We start from the raw sequence: 20,541 nt of genomic DNA, 5'->3' as shown, positions 1-20,541 counted from the left end.
TTGGTTAAAACACGCAGCAATATATAAACAGAAAAGATATAAAATCACGACTCTTTGGCACTTTTGAATGACTTGACAACAATCGACTGGAACCCTTTGTGCTGTCTACGTGATACCAATGACGCAACAATTTTCCTCACAAGCAACTTTAAACATGCTCCACACACTACGCGAAAGAAATCAAGGAAAAACCATCTCCATGGTTACGATAATGTCTCACGTTTCTAATGTACCGACGCGACTTAGCGTTACGGAAAGCACGCAGAACGAAATCTCACGAACATTACAAGCAGTACAAGAAGGAGAAACCATACTAACAAATTTTAAACGAAAATCAAACCAATCCAAAAGACCTTTCCTACAAAGTCAAAACCGAATTTGCCCTTTTCAACCAAGAATATGAAAATGAACGAACTGCAATCATTTTCTCTGATTATTTCAGCAAGATCGTCACAAAGCTTAAATAAGTTTTTTCTTTGTTCACTGACCACCTATTCATTACACTTGGTGGACTTGATGGCCAAATTACCAATCGACAAATATTCAGTCTTGGTCTTATTTAGCTTCTTCTTAAATGTTTTCAAAAGGTGATCCTCCGATTGTTCTTATTTTCAGCCTCGTGTCCTTATATAAGAAAGTGTGTAAATATTTGACAATCGAACCCTCCCCCACTCACAGAAAGCCTCAATCCTATCCACCTTCCACATGCAGATGTCACAGACTTGAAGCATCGGTCCTAACTAGGAGGAAATCCATTTCAAAGATGGACCAATTACTAGGGGGAATGTTTTCAAGATGTCAAACTTTAAATCAATAAACTTACTATCAAACATGGTAGTGCTGGTAGTATGAATAGATCCACGATTCAGCAATTTCATCAAAGTGTCAACAAATTCTTGTGGCAGACTTGCCAAGTTGGGGAGGATTTCTTGGCGTATCAACTTCAGAATCTTGACATCAATTTGTTCATCGGCTTGGTGTTGTTCCAGTGTTTGTGTGTCTGGTGGTGGGCTAGTGCAAAGAAGAATTGGAAGTATTGTCAAAGTTGAAATTGTTTGAGTATTTCAAAATAGACAATTTTCCAAAAAAAAAAAAGACAGCTTCAAACTTCTTAAAGAACATTGCCCTCTGTCACTTTGCGAAAGATCAGGAAAAACTAATGAAGCAATTTCACACAAAGTCACACATAACCCGAATTTGCCCCAAATTTGTTTTATCGAAATCGCAAAATCACCGAGTAATATATACCTTTTTGAAAACAAGAAATCTTCTAATGTTGTGGCTAAAGCCATCCATGTTGATGTGAATTGATCGCCTACAAGAAAAATAAAAGGAAGTAGGGTTAGAAAAATCTTCCAACATATGCAATATAGGCCATTGGAGTAAAAGTCTGCGATTCAGGCTGGTGGCTTAAAACTCTTAACCTGAAATATTTCACTGAGCATTTCGATGCGATTTCCTAACGACAGGTGTGACCAGACTCAAAAAACGAAATAATTTGAAATACTTTGAAGTTTATTAGCCAGATTAGAAGACAATTTAGCATGTTACCACTCTGAGTGAATATTTGTACTTGTACACACAAAACAAATATTTTTTTCAAACGCTTAACATTATCAACATCCCCGTATAGGCCATTTTCACAGTCGAAATAGATCATGGGATATCAGGACTAATTGCGCCCCCATAACGGCTTTTTGTTGGCTCGACCTGACCTTTGGACCAATAGTAAGTCGTCATTAGCGCGAAGTCATTAGTGGTCCTGATTACATATCACGCTTTGCAACTGTGAAATGGTCTATACAAATATAAATCCGTGTGCTGATTTTTCTTTTTTACATTAGAGAAGTGTAAACTATTTCTCATGTTGCTCTACATTTTTTTTAACGCGATGTTTTGTTGCGATGATTCGTTTAAAAAAAACTTTATTGTTACTACAAGATTTTTCCGTAGCAATTACACAGTGTGCACCCCCAGAATAGTGTTGGGGGGGGGGGTGTTTTGGATCGAAAATTAAGATGGGATTATTTACTTTAGGTGGGATTTTTGGTGTTTTGGTAATGTTAATGTTAGTTTTTTCTCATTTCCAATTTAATCTTAATTTTTTCTAAATTTCTTATTCTATAAATAATTCTTAATAAAAATTTTCTCCTTTTTATTATTATACTGTAAGAATTTTTGTTTCATTCCTCGGATTAGCATAATTTTTCGTGGGGGTAGCATTTTTAGCTGGGATGTGGGAGTCTGGATTGAGGGTGGGAATTTTAGGGTTAGGTGGGACCCGGAACCCCCTTGCGCACTATGGATTCAGGCCTGGCTTTAATATTCAAGCTGGCAACCGGTTCAACATAGAAATTATTTGAATATCTTACCTTGATAATATTTTCTAATACTTTTTGTTCCACAACATTCTCCCTTGCATGACTTATCTTGTACAAATCTTGTATCATTTTTATTGCGTGTTCAGCCAATGGCACATAGTTCATCACCACATATTCACCCACCCGTCCACGTGGGCGTAACTTTCTGTTTCCTTGGGCGTTGACACAACTTTGGGCGGACAGCAGGCAAATTCAACGAAAGAGAGTAGCATTGAGAATAAAGTAGGATACATAGGTTGCTGAGAATTATGGTCCAAGATATAATACGCCCTGACAGCATCGGTATAGGTTGTTGTAGGGCTTTGATAGAGTTGAGAACGGACTGCTGCAAAGGGGAGAGAACAGTCTCGTGATGGAAGGTGGGTAACAAATATGGTGAAGTGTCGGAATGTAATGGCATTGAAATGGACCTCGTTAGTATCTTACAAAACCTTTGTAAATCACCTATCCCGAAACGCGTGAAGATGCGCGAATACAAAGGTGGAAAGATATTTATGAGTGCCGTCAGATACGGTTGTGAAGGATAGATGGTACGTGTTTCCGTCTTGCCGTTAGCGTCTTTTGTAGTACACAAAAAGTGTTCATTTTCCATGGAGTTTGTACCGATGTTTTGCCAGATTCGCCAAGCATTTGCCCAACTCCAACTTCGGTATCTGTGATGTCTGCAACGAATGATATAGCGCTTGCATCCCTAGTTGAATCTTTGGATTTGGGTGCTTTATTATTCGCACTCAAGTCATCTACGATTTCTTGAAAGCTTTTCAAAGAGTTTAATGCAACTTCAGAGTTTTTACTTAAAGCGTTCGACTCGATGATTTCTAGTAAGAGCGCCCACGCTCTGGGATATTCATCCAACTTCTTCAAGATGTGAGATCGGGTGCTCACCCTTGCCACGCCCGCAAGGGTGAGCACACAGGTTTCCGTCCATTGCTTCTCAGCAGTATCTCTTGAGTGATGGATGAGAATATTGCCAGGGAGAACGGTGTTATCGGAGGGCGGTGGAAAATTTGCCGCCACTGAAGAAGTAGACCGAACTTTCTCTAACAGAGGGAATAAAACCTGAAAAAGAGAAAAGTTCGAACTTATTCATTTGGAAGGGGTTTTAAAAGGAAAACAGAATACACACTCGTTGAGAAACTCTGTTCTAACATTATTACAAAATCAGAATGGTTCATTCAAATGGAAAAAGTCATACAAAACAGAGCTTCGCACAGCTACTTCCCAATATTTAGCTTTTGTTCGAAAACTCAAATGTTTTTTGCGAAGCGAATATACATGAGCGAAGCAGTTTTGCTATCGTGTATATGTACCTTTAAATCTCACCTACGCTGGGGAGCGCAAATGAAAAATTACTATATATATCCAATCTTTCAAACGCAAAAATGATTGAGAAAGCCGTCCGCCCTTCCTTAGATCAAACCTAGAATCGCGGCGGAGAAACCTGGAATTACGGATGGTTAAATTCGTTTTTTTTCAAAAAGTGTCGCCTCGTGTGTTTAGATATACCAATTCTTAAAAGCTACGGAGATAATACACGTGGTTACTGGTACTAGATAAGCCTTGTTTTTATCTCCTTAAGGTTTAAATTAGGAAATCTAAAGAAGAGATCGGAAAATCAGCGCGGGCTGGAAGCGTTCAAGAAGCGTTCAAATGGCGCTCATTTTTCAAGAAGTCATTGCATTGACTCGAGCAAAGACTTTCGAAGGGCTTTCGAACTTTTCCAAATTCGAATGTTGACAACAAATATTTATTGTTGTTGTGAAAAGAGAAATACACCTTATCGGAAATTCCACCTCCTCGCGTTGTTGCTACGCAACACTTTTTGGGAGGTAAACAAAGCTCGAAATTGCGGTTTTCAGGCAAAAAGCCTTACAAAACACCCAAAATGTTGATGCCAAAAGAGCCTCCAAATCAACTGAAGAACCACCGAAGTTGTTGTTTTTCTCTTTCTAATAGCTTCTGCTAGCATCTTGAAAGCTTTGTTTTGTTTGTTTTTTTTCAAATTCAGTGTATTTTTGGGAACATAAACAAGCCAGATATAAGCAAATGAGTTCTTGCTTTACGCGGGAACTTTTATACAGGTCTAGAATTCATGTAGTATATTTACGTGACGGAAATGTAGTGTTGAAGCTGGGCCTTACTACGCGAGCGTATTCCATGGATTGCCAACCATACCGTCGCTACTCGCGCTACCATTTATGTTTACCTCCCAATTTCAACGGATCCAATTGTTTTTGTGGAATTTCCGATAAGGTGTATTGGTGTTTTGAAAAGAGATGGTGCTTGATGAAAAGAAACGAAGAAAGCAGCTGAACCATGAACTTGCGGAATGAGAAGAAAGAAGATGGAATTTTTATTCTTTCATCAACAGATAGACAAGGCTCAACAGAGTTGTTGCTTCATTGCGAGAAGAGGATCAATGCTGAAAAATGAACTGTATACATTGGAAAACCACTCCTTTTAGCACATAACGAATTTGGACTTTTCGTATGTTTTGAAATGGGAAGAAAAATATTTTGGATATGACTAGCCTGGAAGAATTTATTCCACCCCTTATTCAGTTGAAGGAGAACTGTTCATTTGTCGTTGTTTTTGAAATTTTGGCTTGGTAAAACCTCGATGATGTGGCCACATCCATGTGGTTGTTGTTTGTTGTTTATGAATACGCATTGGTGGTCAGAGAGAAATAGAACATTGACATGTGATTGTATTATAAAGGATTTCATTATTGGTAATGGTAATGACTTATACATCGACAAAACTTGACATTATTTTCATGATGCACTTTAACTGTTTAAAATTTCTGTGTTACAAGAGTAGGAGTTTTACGCTCGAAACGAAGGAAGATATGACGTAGCCTAGCAGACTTAAGATTAAGATTTTTTTTCAGAATTTATGATGCAATGATACTCCTAATTAGGCATGGTTATTGTAATTCTGAATATTGAAATTGCATGAGTTAACTTATTTCCATTAAATTCTAGTCTTGAAATCCTTTGTATTTGTCCTATACTGTCTCGATGGTTTATCGAGATGGTGGTGTTTAAAGTTTGTTTAATTTTGTTGCTCCTCTGGGCTCTCTGCAAGGGGACCTTTTGAATAGGCTAGTTAGAGGGGGGTCATTTTTCAAAATATAAAGCCTTTTAATGATACAAAATTACCTTAAAGGAAGAAATTTTGGCGGGAATTTAATTTGGCGGATGGCCAAAAAAGTTTTTTCAGAGGGAATTTAATTTGGCGGATGGACGAAAAAACTAAATTTGGCGGGAATTTAATTTGGCGGTCGCTTAAAAATTTAACCTTAAGATCGCGTCAAAACAGCGAAAAAATAGCAAAAACACCTTAAAAGAGATCATATTTTCAAAATGTTTAATTTGGCGGGAATTTAATTTGGCGGATGGCGGAAAAAAAAAATTTTGGCGGGAACTTAATTTGGCGGATTTCAGTCAAATCCGCCAAATCCGCCAAATTTTCTTTCCGCCAAAATTTCTTCCTTTAAGGTATTTGGCGCAGATCAAAGACTTTTATTGAAACTTTTTTGTTTACTGTCCACATCCCCAGTCTCAGCCCGGTGGAACCTTTTTCCTTAGGGGCTCCTTAGTAGGGATAAAAATTCCTGGATTCCAAATTCCTATTAAAATCCTAATGGGGATAGAAATTCTTCTGTTCCAAAATCCAGTGGGATGGTTTTGGACGCCAATCTTTTAAAATTGAATTATGAGTGGGGATGAAATTCCAGGGTATTTTTCCTCCGGGGACAAAATTTTGCAAAGTTTCACTGCGCATCTGTGAGATAGAGGGGTGTTATGTTAGTTCGTTCGTTAAGGGGGCGTTAAGTTAAGGGGTGTTTACAAAAAATTGCAATTTGGAAAAAGTTTTCGAATGTTGAAATTAGAAAGATTTGAAAGTTCGATTTCGAACACAAGGAATTCGAAACCGGAAGTAAAACGAGTCAAAACAAAAACTAACAATTAAAAATACTTAAGGCCCGGACTTAAGGTTTAAGGTTCACAAACTTTCCCGAGCAAAAACGATGAATGAACTTTTCATTGAATATTCCCAGAGAGTAGAGAAGACAATAATGGATTAAAGGAACATTTTTAACGATTCATTAAAAAAATTGTATAACTTTCCTCGAATTCGTAAGAGTAAACGTTGTAAGTTTCTGAATAAATCCCTAAAGAGTTCGGTAATACATTTACGGATCAATTATCTATTTCAAATCTATAACTCTTTTGATTTAAATATTTTGCTTGCAACTTGCGGATTGAGTGACTTGCCTGGATCGCTTCGCAATTCTTATACATATACACTAGTTTGACTAAAATAGGGTGAAGGGGTGGGGCCAAACGTACCTTCCATAAAACCATATACCAAGTTTGATTCTCTAACAAACCACCGTGAGCCGAAATAGTCGAGAATAAAGTCTGTCCGGCGCTCTTCCGCACTGCTGGCCTGGGATCCACACATAGTTCACCTAGCTTGCCATATAAGCACATCCAGGCTGAATCGAAAGGCGGGACCAAGGAATCCAGGCTAGGATAGAATTCTATATTATGTATAGGACTTTGTGGAGCGGTTTCTTCCTTCTTCACAAGATCTGGTTGACGTTTTTTGTACTCTTCCAAATCACGTTTCAAGTTTGATCGGTTTTGATATAAGAAGTCTGATAAATTCCACTGTCAAAGAGAAAAAAGAAGATATGATTTTGAAAATTGAAGCTCAGCAGTCGGAGCGATAAACAATAGATTTAGCATAATTATTGACGTAAAGAGGCAAGGTTTTTCAACGAGGTTTTGAACGGTGAAAAAGAATGCAGCTATTATTAGTATTCATTTTCCCTAAATTTCGATTGAACTATTTCAGGTTTCATGCCTTCAAGATTCATGCCTTACAGCCAACCACGTCATGCAAAAAGTGTCATTTTTCACAAATAAAGCCGGGTAAAACTGTTCCTTTCTCAACTGATTGAAAACATCGTTACCAAAAACGACCTCTCTTAACATTACTGACACTTACCAAGAGTCCGATAGCGGTCAGACTGATATTGATTTCATTTGGTTGCAAGCCAAACTTGCCGACCACCTCTACGAGGACTTGCAAACACCAGCACGGAATTATGGGTAAGTAGTCAGTAACAACCAATTGTAAACTTTGGAATGCTAACCGCGTGATGACGTCACTGAAATACAAAATATTTTTTATTAGAGAGGAATCATAGGCTATTTCTGAACTGGAAGATAACAAGCCTCCTTATTTATCGTGAAGTTAGAACGTGGAAAGACTTCCTATTTGGCTACAATGTTGTATGATGAACAATAGCAAGTTTATGTATTTGCACTTTTGGGGACGCTGAAGTGACTGAAACGATTCAGAATAACCCGCAGTTTTGACCCGCAAAATCGAGGACGGTAAAAGTGCTGATTTGATGTAGACAAATTAGAACCTTACCGCCTCCGTCGCAGAAAAACACATACATAAACTCGGTAATGTCATTATACCGGAAAATGTTTATCTCCTTTAGCCTGCTTTAGCTCCAATTTTGAACTTTTTAGTCGAGGATGAGTGGGGGGAGGGTGGCTTTGGTTCTTTAGGCAAGAAAGTGCATGTGTAATCACTTAGAAGAGCTAAACTTTCAGCTGTTTTTTTATATTCGTTAAGATTATTTCTCATACTCGCTCTGCAATAGAATTATTACTTTGCTTTCTGATCTGTTCTGATTAGTAGTTTGTGGGCAACGTTCTAACTCAACAAACTCATCTTTCACATCTTTTAATCTCTTCTTAAGCCGGAGCTTCCAGCGGAGCTGGTTTATTTGTGTTAATTTCAAATTGTAAAAATTTCATGACTGTTAAATACTTGACTAATTATCCCGGGGGGGGGGGGGACTAGGGTTGGTGAATGAGGGGTATGTGCGGCCGGGACCTCCGAAAACCGACCCTTAGAGAGACCAAATTTTAGTGAAAAAGTGACCCTTAGAGAGACTTTTTCAAAAAATTTTCTCAGATTTTCAAAAATTTCCTACCCTTAGTGAGACTTTTTTGTAATTTTTTCTCTCAAAATCAATTTTTTTTTCTAAAAATCGTGATTTTTCCCACCCTTAGAGAGACTATTTTGAAATTTCCTGATTTTTGTAACCCTTAGAGAGACTTTGAAAGGTGAAAAACCCGACCCTTACCGTCCGCACATACCCAGCACCTATTTTTGCCTAAGTACCCCCCCGGGCTAATTATATTTGTGTAATTAATAAAATAGTTTGATTTAGCGGTTCAAATTTCTGCCATGCTGAAAAAACGGACAAATGATGTCCACTAATTGCACAAGTTTGAGAAAAGACTGTTAAATTTTTGCGAATTCGGCCTATTATATTTTTGTCTCTTCGGAGGAGGGGCACGATGAAGAGAACTGTTTATCTCTCTGCAAAAAAAAACAACAAAATAACAAAGATAACAAGATATACACAAATTCAATTAATCGTTTAATCTATATTTGCATTAGCATGCCTACATTTACTCATATAATATCATAAAAGATGCTAACAAAGTTTTCCAATCAGCTGAATTATGAAAGAGATTGATTGAAACACTGCCTCGAAACTCGGAACTCTTGTGAACAATATCCCATAACCACAAAACGATGATTGTAGATTTGCACATGAAAAAATAAAAATAAATTAATTAAAGATAAACATAAATCAGTCCCAAAATGAAGTATAAGCTGAATCTTTAACCTTTCTCAGGCAAGAAAAAGTGAATTCCTATATTTTTTACGCCGTATTTTGACGAGACGTATAGGATTTAGTGATTTCTTTGTTTTTTGAATGGTATATTTTTTGAAAGCTAGTGGGAAATTTTAGTTTCTATCTCTTATTTGTAGAAAAAACAGGCGGGTCACTCAAGGCCGCACAACTTTGGTGGGATGGGAAGGCTTCAAATCCCACTGCACTAAGGAGATCCAATTCTAGCCCTTCGGGCTTACTTCATTGATCAGTCCCAATAGTCTGGGAGCAGAATCACAAAATAGCAATTTTGCTTAACCCAGAAGGTGAATGGGGTTGTTATACATCGTTGGAACGGAAATTTTATGCTGATTATGGAAACCCGGGTCTTAAAAAGTCTATCCTGGACAAAATTGCAAACGAGGCTGGAGTTTGCACTCCGTCGTGGTGTTTTTTCGATTTTAGCTGTTCTAGAAAATTGCTTACTGTCAGCAAAGTTAAAGGTTTAAGAATTTCATTTTTCATGTAAAATGCTGTCAATGGAATGGCTTAATAGAAAAAAATTCAAAATTCTCGAAAAAGTTTTTTTTTGCACTCCATCTTGGAGGATTTTGGCGAAAAATCGATGTTTTTCTTAAAATTCGTCAAAAACTAGTCTATAAACCACTGAAATTATGTCAAAATAAGTCCAAAAATAATGGTGTTTTTAATGAAAAAACGTGATTTTTGGTGTTTTTGAAAAAAATATAACATTTTCTAGCTTTTCCTTTGATCTACGACTGGAAATCATATTCTTCTCTTGGAATCATTTTTATCCAACACAAAATGCTAAAATATTCTGAATAATGACCCTCCTTCGTTGGGATTTTAAGTCAAAATTCAGTAATTTTAAGTCAAAATTCAGTATTTTTACTTAAAATTCATCAAAAACTAGTCTATAAACCACTGAAATTATGTCAAAATAAGTCCAAAAATACTTTCCTGCTAAAAATACTATAAAAGAATAAGAAAGTATAACAAAATAAAGAAAAATCGGCTTAAAACGCTATTTTGCACTCCCCCGTTAGCGTTTTTATTGAAAAAACGAGATTTTTGGTGCTTTTGAAAAATATATAACATTTTCTAGCTTTTCCTTTGATCTACGACTGGAAATCCTTTCTTTCTCTTAGAATCATTTTTATCCAACACAAAATGCTAAAATATTCTGAAAAATGACCCTCCTTTGCTGGGGTTTTAAGTCAAAATTCAGTAATTTTAAGTCAAAATTCAGTATTTTTACTTAAAATTCGTCAAAAACTAGTCTATAAACCACTGAAATTGTGTCAAAAATATTTCCCTGCTAAATGTTTTTAAAAGAATGAAGTATAGAAAAAAGAAAAGTGGGCCCAAAACGCTATTTTGCACTCCTCCATAAAAAATCGCTCTCCTTCGCCTGGGTTTTTAGGACAAAATTGCTATTGAAGATTCTTCACTTTCCAGCCGCATTGGGAGGTGCGGCGCTTATTTCGAAACTTAAACCTTAGTTACGGCGCTTACAAGAGGGTGGTATGGTGGCGCTTAATGGGGAGGAAATAAGGCGTTTAAGCTGCAAAAAATATTGTTGAAATAAGTTTTGAGCATTAATAATTGCTGAGACTTTCAAAACGAATGAATGCGGGATCTGAATGACGTAATGTCGTAACTCAAACGTAGTAGTAGTAGTTTTAGTTTACATTTTCTGATCACAGCATATAGTAAAAGAATGACTTAATTTCGACGTATAATTAGTATCGAGGAACTGAGGTTTTCGTGACGGAGGAGTCGCAACCGTAGTTTTCGGGGACAGGAGAAAATTTCGATTTTTACACCATGTTTTGGACTGATTTTTTTATGAAAACTAAGTACCTCAAACGCTACTTTTTATGGATATCTTTGCCTAAGCTCTCAGTTAAGTTCATTGGGGGAAATGAGGCATTACGCATGCCATCACCTTTGTTAAAGTTAGTACAAAAACTTGGCAAAACAACAAAGCTTTCACTGGTTTAAGGACTATGACGGTTGGATTAGTATACAACGGGGACGTGCGGGCAAGTGCCAAACGTATTTGAAACAGGGGTGTACTAGTAAATTTCTAAATTTGAAGATAGTTTAGCGCCGCAGGCTATTTTTGGAAAACTCTTCATGAAGAATATAGTTCAGAAAGTGTTACCGAAATAATACCTAGATTCCATAGGTAAAATACCGAAAGGCCGAAGTTTTATGGGTATATTACCATCACTAGCAGCATTTTGAATATAAATACCGTACATATTTTACAAAATACCGAAATACCGAACCGAAAAAGGCCGATACCGTGTCACCGAAAACCTTGAAATTCGCATTCCATTTGGGTACTCTTTTGTACTTTTGTAGTGGGGGGGGGGTCGATTTGCATTTTTTCAAAATTTTTACCCTCAATATCATTTTATAACAACCCCCAATTTTATGAAATTTTCCTGAAAAATCGCTAAAACCTTCATTTTCCTAGGGCTTTTTAGCAAAACCATCATCGCCATCTACAATTAAGCGCAAAAGAGTAGAATAACAACAGCGGGATCGCAGAAAACTCATATCATAAAAGTGCTTCTTCATCACTCTATAAAAACCCACCCATGCATATTTTGAAGCTGGGGTATGCCCCACAAGCTTTTACAAGAGCTCGTCAACGGTCAACGGTAACACATTGATCTTGTTGTCCTAGATTACGTAGGATCTTCCCCACATTGATCAAGATATTGTAGACTTCATCAGCATCAGTCAGTGATGCAGGGAGTGAACGACCATTCCCGATGATTGTTGGAGAAGACAGTTTCAGTGGCAAAATTTTCCGGCAGCCGGTCCAAGTTGGAACATTTTGAACCTCTGTGACTTTAAAAAGCTCACTTAAGCACGATTTCAATGGATAATAACTAGTTTTTAATGAAATTTAAGCAAAGATACTAAACTTTGGCCTAACACCCAGCGAAGGAGGGTGATTTATTCAGATTCTTTTTGCATATGTGTTGGAAAAAATGATTCTAGGAGAAAACACAGGATTTCCAGCTTCGTAAATCAAAGAAAAACCTAAATAATAATGTTATATTTTCTTCAAAAACACCCAAAATCCTGTTTTTCAATGAAAACGCCAACCGAGGAGTGCAAAATAGTGTTTGGAGCCCTCTTTTCTATTTCCTATACTTCATTCGTTTATAAACATTTAACAGGGAAGTATTTTTGGACTTATTTTGAGACAATTTCAGTGGTTTATAGACTAGTTTTTGATGAATTTTTTAGTAAAAATACTGAATTTTGAGTTAAAATTACTGAATTTTGACTTAAAAACCCAAGCGAAGGAGGGTCATTTTTCAGAATATTTTAGCATTTTGTGTTGGATAAAAATGATGCCAAGAGAAAGATAGGAGAAAGATAGGATTTCCAGTCGTAGATCAAAGGAAAAGCTAGAAAATGTTATATTTTTTTCAAAAACAACAAAAATCTCATTTTTTCAATAAAAACACCAACGGGGGAGTGCAAAATAGCGTTTTGAGCCGATTTTTCTTTATTTTGTTATAATTTCTTATTCTTTTATAGTATTTTTAGCAGGAAAGTATTTTTGGACTTACTTTGACACAATTTCAGTGGTTTATAGACTAGTTTTTGACGAATTTTAAGTAAAAATACTGAATTTTGACTTAAAACCCCAGCAAAGGAGGGTCATTTTTCAGAATATTTTAGCATTTTGTGTTGGATAAAAATGATTCTAAGAGAAAGAAAGGATTTCCAGTCGTAGATCAAAGGAAAAGCTAGAAAATGTTATATATTTTTCAAAAGCACCAAAAATCTCGTTTTTTCAATAAAAACGCTAACGGGGGAGTGCAAAATAGCGTTTTAAGCCGATTTTTCTTTATTTTGTTATACTTTCTTATTCTTTTATAGTATTTTTAGCAGGAAAGTATTTTTGGACTTATTTTGACATAATTTCAGTGGTTTATAGACTAGTTTTTGATGAATTTTAAGTAAAAATACTGAATTTTGACTTAAAATTACTGAATTTTGACTTAAAATCCCAACGAAGGAGGGTCATTATTCAGAATATTTTAGCATTTTGTGTTGGATAAAAATGATTCCAAGAGAAGAATATGATTTCCAGTCGTAGATCAAAGGAAAAGCTAGAAAATGTTATATTTTTTTCAAAAACACCAAAAATCACGTTTTTTCATTAAAAACACCAACGGGGGAGTGCAAAATAGCGTTTTGAGCCGATTTTTCTTTGTTTTGTTATATTTTCTTATTCTTTTATAGTATTTTTAGCAGGAAAGTATTTTTGGACTTATTTTGACATAATTTCAGTGGTTTATAGACTAGTTTTTGACGAATTTTAAGAAAAAACATCGATTTTTCGCCAAAGTCCTCCGAGATGGAGTGCAAAAAAAAACTTTTTCGAGAATTTTGAATTTTTTTCTATTAAGCCATTTTATTGACAGCATTTTGCACAAAAAATGAAATTCTAAAACCCTTTACTTTGCTGAGAGTAAGCATTTTTCTAAAACAGGTAAAATCGAAAAAACACCACGACGGAGTGCAAACTCCAGCCTCGTTTGCAATTTTGTCCAGGATAGACTTTTTAAGACCCGGGTTTCCATAATCAGCATAAACTTTCCGTTCCAACGATGTATAACAATCCCATTCACCTTCTGGGTTAAGCAAAGTCGTCTATAACTCGACATATTGAATTCTGCTCCCAGACTACAACTTAGGGCTGTTTTTAAGAGTGAAATGCATGCAGGGATTGCATTTGTTTCAAAATAATCACACAGGTGTGTTTGAAAGTCTTTTGTTTAAGCACTTTTATTAGCGCATGTACCTCATATTTATCGATACATATTTTCAAGGCGAAATTTTCGACTTTTCAGTCGTCTTGTTTAATAATTGGAATAAAAGAGAGCTGTAAATGAAGACATTCTATTGCAAAATAACTCTTTTTGCACAAATCGAATGTTTTTTGTTTACATTTTCGATCTTTGAGTTCACGAACATGAGAGAGAAGTTGTTTGATTGGAATCTTGTTTTTAAAGTGATTTTAACTTCAGTTCTTTGCAAAAGAATATACTCAGAGTATCTCTGCATGTTTTTATGTTCAAATTCAGTATTACTTTTACGGCATTCGATCTATGTAGAGTGGCTATAGCTTGTTTTGTTGGCATAACTATGGTAATTAAAATGTTTGTATTTTTCTTTGGCGGACTACATGGAAAAATAGGGTATTTTGGAAAATAGTTTTCTGTTAGACAATTTTGAATATGTCTTCGCTACTTTTCAGCTTTTAGTTTGGCTCAAAAACATTAAAAAAGCAGCCAAAACATGCTTAGAAAGTGACCCTCAATGGACCCCATCCCCCATCCCTTTGTTTACAATTATCGTACTTTGGCGGCCATTTTATTTCAAAATTATACTTCATCGCAGAGGTCTCCGTACGGAAAAAATTTTATCAAACAGACAATGCGCACAGAGTGAACTACGCTACGATAATCGTGAGATACACTCTGGTACAGAGTAATAGAATGGTTACATTCGAAATTCGAATCCCAGACCAGAAATACGGCATTTTCGGCCGGAAAAAGATGTTTTTCGAAAATCAGGCTCCGTCACAATTTAGGTATTGACATTTTGCATCATTGTGCAAAATTTCATGAAAGAATATAAAGTACAGCTCAAGAAATTCAAGAAATACCGTTTTTCCGGCGAAAATCGGCTGTTCCGGCGATTTTTAGAAAGTTCCGGCTTCAAAAATCTATATTATTGAAAATTGAAACATGCTTGATGGTGGGCATTGCTATTAATAATGTTTTTGAATGAAAAAAACAACCAAATATATGGAAAAAGTCCAATGAAAATCCAGAAAAACGGCGATTTCCGGCATCTCAAAAATCAGACTCGGCCAAGTTTTGGGCATTGCTAACACGCATCTTTGTGCAAAAAATCAGAAAAAACTAATGATGAAATCTTGAGAAAATGCCAAAAAAACGGGTTTTCCGGCATATTTCCGGCATATTTCCGGCATTTTCGGCCGGAAATGATTTTTTTTCGAAAATCGGGCTCACACATTTTGGCCATTGCCATTTTGCATCTTGGTGCAAAAAATCAGAAAAAACTAATGAGCCAATCTCGAGAAAAGCTGGTAACAGACGAACGAACGAACGGACGAACAGACAGAGGTTAATTCATAGGACCTCCACCGGGGCACCCGGAGGTAGGTCCAATAAAAACAATCTGATGCGCGCATTTTGTACAGTATGTAGATTTATTTTTGACTTTTGCTTTTATAAGATATCTGGTCTGTAAATTTATCAAAACTTCTCCTTCTGCTCTTCGGTTGAAGCTCAAAAATACAAATATGAACAAAAAAGTGAAAGAAAACAACCAAAAACACTCCAATCTCTTCAAAAGAATTGTGCTAAGTACATGAAAAAGATAAGTACAAAGGCCACACTATCCAAAAGTGAAATGCCATAGCTGAAGAAAAGTTCTTTGTTTGTTTTAACATTTAACAAGGAAACAACAACCGACATCAACAAACACTCCCTTTTTGTAGAATCATAAGTAATGTCAGAAATATTCAATATAACTCCAAAAATGTACTGTCTAAACACAACTTTAAATAATCGGCAACATATCTGTAGAACCTGACAAAACAATTATCTGGAGCCAAAGAGATCAACGAATCCAGTGTGGTAAAAAATTATACACTCATACAAAATCAAATTCAAGCATCAAAATGGAGTTTTATGAAGCAATATTTTATTGGTGCACACAAGAAGATACAGCAGGGAGCTTAAATTCAATAAATCTAATTTCTCATCTTTTACAAAATCTCCACATTAAACAAGAAAGAAGGAAGAAAAAAAGCAAACTTCCCTCTGCCTACTTCTTTTAGGAAATCCAAATATATTTTCCAATCTATTATTTGGTGCCTTACAGAAAGTTTAAACATTACATTTGTAGACACTCGTCAGCTAAAATGTCTTTAGCCGTACATCGGCTAAAGGCGGCAAATCTTTGGACAAAGGAAATATCGCTTATAAAGCATCCTCTATAAGGAGCACGAATCCGTTAGTGGATGCCAGCAGCCTAAGTGATACCAAAATCCAAGTTAATATCCAAAACACTTTTTTGGAGGCTCAAAATTGAGAGGGAGCCGTTATATACTGGTGACTTGTATTAAATCACCGAGATGTTTTGCAATGTAAGACAAAGAGCAAAATCAAAAAACTTCACCCGTGACCAAGATTCATTTTTGCCCAGCTAACTAATTACAGCACCCTTTCCATCGCCAATATTAGATAGATAATAGATAGACGAGCAATATATAATTGAAACTGACCTCCAATAGATGATTAGTGAGTGGTCTCCACAGAACACGCAACCTGTGAATATTCACCAGTCCTGTTTCCAACATCTTCGCTACTGCAAACAAACACGGCTCCTGGTGATGATGAAAAGTTTAAAAAATCATTAAAAAGTCGTGATCAGCTGTAAATAAACACGGTACCTTTTGAATATTGTAAATTGAAATTCCATCTTGAATTTTTTTTTACTGTACGTGTGATCATGGTGCAAAGTGGTTTTTAGTTTTCGCTTTCATCATTAAACAAGGCTCCTGATAATCAAAAGTTACAAAATCATAAAAAAATATGATCAAGTGCCATATGTTACACTTCTGATATGAAGTTTTACGATTGAAATATTATGATATGTTCAAATGTATGAAATTCAAGGCCGAAATGAGACGGAGCTCGGCTGAAAAAGACCATATCAATTGAATGAGCTATCTGAGTTGAAGAATTGAACTTAAGATCTTGAATCTAATCCGCAGATTTCCACATTGCATGGTATCCAGTGTGTTGCATCCCCTTACCTTATTCTGAGTAGCGTTTTCCATATCTTCGGTGGAGAGGCGGCACAGCGTGTCCACCAAGTGATGTAAGCTGACGTCATCTAAAACTTTGGAACTTTCGAAGAGTTGTGATAACATGGTTGAAAGAACAGGAATGTCAGCCATCATGGATTGACTGATCACCTAGGTGAAAGAACACAACAGACTTGTCAGACTGAAACGCGTGCAATCAGAGTGGAATCTAGAGAGGAATCGTCGACCTTTCTAAAGCAAGAATAAGTGAAGTTAAGTTTACACCGCTTTTGGGTATGACCGATTATATCCAGCGCTTTCTTTGTTTTCACGAGGAATATTTTCCGAAATCTGGCGATAGATTTTACTGTCGATCTGGCGTACGTGTGAAAACCACGCGGTTGGTATGGTAAATTAGGGGCTTCGTTTAAAAACTTAATGTGTGGAATCTCCATAATTCGAACTGAAACATGTCCAGCTTCCATGTAATGTGGTCAGTCCAGCTTCCATGTAAAATCCATTTAAAAATGTTTGTTTGGTACAGGCTATAAATTTACTTGATTTACCTTTTTGACGTATAAAATATAGCGCAAATTTAGATCTTGATTGAAATTTGCCCCTCATCAATCACTCAAATTTTTAAAATACGATTTTTAAATACGGTTTTTTATAGTTCTTTCTTATAAAAGATACGTGTAAAGGGCCGTCAAGCTAGGGACCTGCTTTTCTCACGTAAGCCAGTGCCAACATAATTGGATTTCATCAAGATAAGCTATGGACAATTAAGGAGATAAAGTCTTACGTGATAGAGATACCATACTTTTATCCAACATATGGGAAAATCTTTTATAACCATTTTATTGTCTTTATTAATGATTTTATTGTTTATAAGAATAACTTAAATACTTTTTTATCTAGGGAATGAAAATAATTTTTTAATCAAATGTCTGAAGATGCTAGATGTTATATGATAGGTTTTTATTATGAGTTATGTTAGATCTGAAGATGCTCTACCATAGAGTAGAGAGAAAATTTTATCAATCAATAAATGAATTTTTGTTGTTTCTTGCCTGTGACCCATCCAAATATTTAATTCTTAATAATGGAAAGGCAATCGCTGAAGAGTTTTATACCAGAATTGATATTCCATTTTAAGAAGATTCCTTCTCTGTGTCTGTATGTTCGAGTTATAGGGACCTCGTCGAAACCTGAACAGTAGCCGCACGTTATATGGCACACAAATTCACATGAGGAAATCGTTCTAAGTAAATAAATCATGAAATATAAAAACATGCTGATTGCAGATCCCTTATTAGTGTATTGGCATTTTCAAAAACTTGGTTTCAATTTTTCATATGAAGTGTAAGATTTTTAATTAGTGAAATTAGGGGAATTGGGTACCACTACTCTGATACAAGAGTGTGAGTGATATGCCAGACATTGTGGTGTGTGGTGTCACTTATCCCGTTCTACGCCTTTGACGAGCTATATGCTCTCCCGCGTAGTTCAAGTGTCATCACTATGCATCATGGCATCTGTGTCTCGCGTGCACATAACCAGCGGTGTCTGAACAGCGCTATGCATTCCGACTTGAAAAAGGAGGAATTCCTACTTCGTAAGGAGTAGGACCCATTCCCCAATGGGGAGGGCTCATATCATAATTAGTGAAAAGGATCTGGATAGAAGCATCACGCACTCACCAAGTTGGGAATCTCGTTTGCTTTCGCTGTTTTATTTGTTCCACCAGAAGATAGCTTCAATCCAAGAATTGTCAAATGTTGTAGTGTAACAAGGGTCATATACCATGACGTTCCAAGGATGCCACCATGACAATGCGCTAGGTTTAACAAAGCGCGCATGCATTGAATATTCTTGACTGTCATCTAAAAGAATACATTAAAGTTATTAAGAAAAGGTTAATGAGTCAGAGGGGTCGTTCTTTGGCAAAAGGAGGATACGGGCCTTAGTGTTGAACTAATTAGAATTCAGCCGAGGGTTGCAAAAGTTTCGAAATCTTATTTCAGTTCTTGTAAGGGTCGTTCAATCACCGAAAATATTTCTTAAAATATAAATAAAATAAAATATGTCTTGCTCCTCGAACATTTTTGAAAAATATTTCATTGAATGTCCTAGCGAGGATTTTACAAATAATTCGGCTTTTAGTCTAAGTGTGAAAAGTCAGGCAGCACTTCCTGTCAACCATCATAAGTACTTATATTCTTATGTATATAACAGAAGAGTACTACTCCCGCTGAGCACATAAAGATTTGCATATAAGGTTGAAAGAGACTTACCACTATGCTATGTCCATTCATTTGATCATCCTTCTTGTCAACACTGGTAGTGCTATCTGAAGACCAAGTCTTCGAAAGTGATTCTTTTTGCTGTACCACTGATAAATTGTTGGCGTAATAGTTCACCGGCAGCGCTATAAGAAAATAGTTAGAAATCGTTGGTAGATACTGTAGATCTGAATATGATAGTCTTGACCGCTTGACCATCACTCCATCAGTGTGAAATATTTTTATTCGATAATAGATCAAAGTCATGTTACTTCAAATTGTGTTGTGATTCAAGAAAATTTGGTAAGAAGTTGACGGAGAGCGAAAAGATTAAACCACTAAAATTGCTCAGATCTGAAGAAATGTGATATAAAAGAGCGCATTTACCGATAAAAGCTCTTTGAGAAGTTGATTTTCTCTCAAACAGGTCATTTACCATGTTTTTATCCTGCCCGGTAAAAACCTTATTAGAAGTTGATTTTCTCTCAAACAGGTCATTTCCCATGTTTTTATCCTGCCCGGTAAAAACCTTAGTAGAGGTTGATTTTGGCTGGATTCAATTATAAATCAGTTAAAATCCAACCTGACAAAGCTATGGGTATTTTTTGAAGTGGTATCCGCAAACAAGCCACTGCCCATAGATGTCAAACGGCGCTACATCACAAGTGTTCAAGAAAATGTAGATCTAGAGCTCTCGATGCATAAACCACCATCGAGTAGAGTCAAAAATTGGGTACAACTTTCAAAAAGCTCCAGTCCTAAGATTCTGGTTGGTCGAGATTAAAAAACTGTTTCAAAGGGTTTATATAGAGCTCAGTGGACATACCTGATTTACAAATACACGAGATGAATTGATCTCGGTCGTTGGTTCGATCTAACTGTCCACACATACTAGCAAATGTTTGCAATCCTTTTAACACGTGGTCAGTCGCTACCTCGTCTGTACTGTAATGTATAGATAAAAGACAAAGAAATACATATCAATGAAAGTTTTAGTCTACACAATGGACAGCTCCAGGCTTTTAGGTCTTACTCTTGGTCTATAGGCACTGCCATAGCTGGCCACTAGTGGCCCCCACCGGGAATTTGCTTTTTAATAGGGTTATACATAATAGAATCTTTTAATAAAAGAAGTTGAAAAAATAATGTTGAAAACAGAGCTGATTAGCTTAGGTCTCGAAACTCTCTATTGTTTTATTAAAGCCTCAGTGCGCATGCGATATATCCGGAAAACACAATATTCAAAATAAGAACAGT

General features: G+C 36.2%; 1 protein-coding gene across 1 annotated transcript in view; it reads right to left on the bottom strand.

The window, feature by feature from the left end:
- LOC136824672 (protein MON2 homolog) overlaps positions 1-20,541 on the bottom strand; it is a 39,952-nt gene that overhangs the window by 10,238 nt on the left and 9,173 nt on the right. The window contains exons 12-21 of the mRNA XM_067080661.1: positions 20,111-20,229; positions 19,297-19,430; positions 18,703-18,885; positions 17,012-17,173; positions 16,521-16,579; positions 7,401-7,563; positions 6,737-7,060; positions 2,894-3,440; positions 1,249-1,315; positions 824-1,011 (exon numbers count right to left, since the gene is read on the bottom strand). Of these exons, the coding sequence (XP_066936762.1) occupies positions 824-1,011; positions 1,249-1,315; positions 2,894-3,440; positions 6,737-7,060; positions 7,401-7,563; positions 16,521-16,579; positions 17,012-17,173; positions 18,703-18,885; positions 19,297-19,430; positions 20,111-20,229 (1,946 nt within the window). The remainder of the gene's footprint in view (positions 1-823; positions 1,012-1,248; positions 1,316-2,893; positions 3,441-6,736; positions 7,061-7,400; positions 7,564-16,520; positions 16,580-17,011; positions 17,174-18,702; positions 18,886-19,296; positions 19,431-20,110; positions 20,230-20,541) is intronic.

This window comes from Clytia hemisphaerica, unplaced genomic scaffold (genome assembly GCF_902728285.1).
Source record: "Clytia hemisphaerica strain Z4C2 unplaced genomic scaffold, Clytia hemisphaerica genome assembly, whole genome shotgun sequence".
Taxonomy (NCBI): Eukaryota; Metazoa; Cnidaria; class Hydrozoa; order Leptothecata; family Clytiidae; genus Clytia; species Clytia hemisphaerica.
Note: the sequence above shows the minus strand (reverse complement) of the source record. Positions and strands in the feature narration are given on the sequence as shown.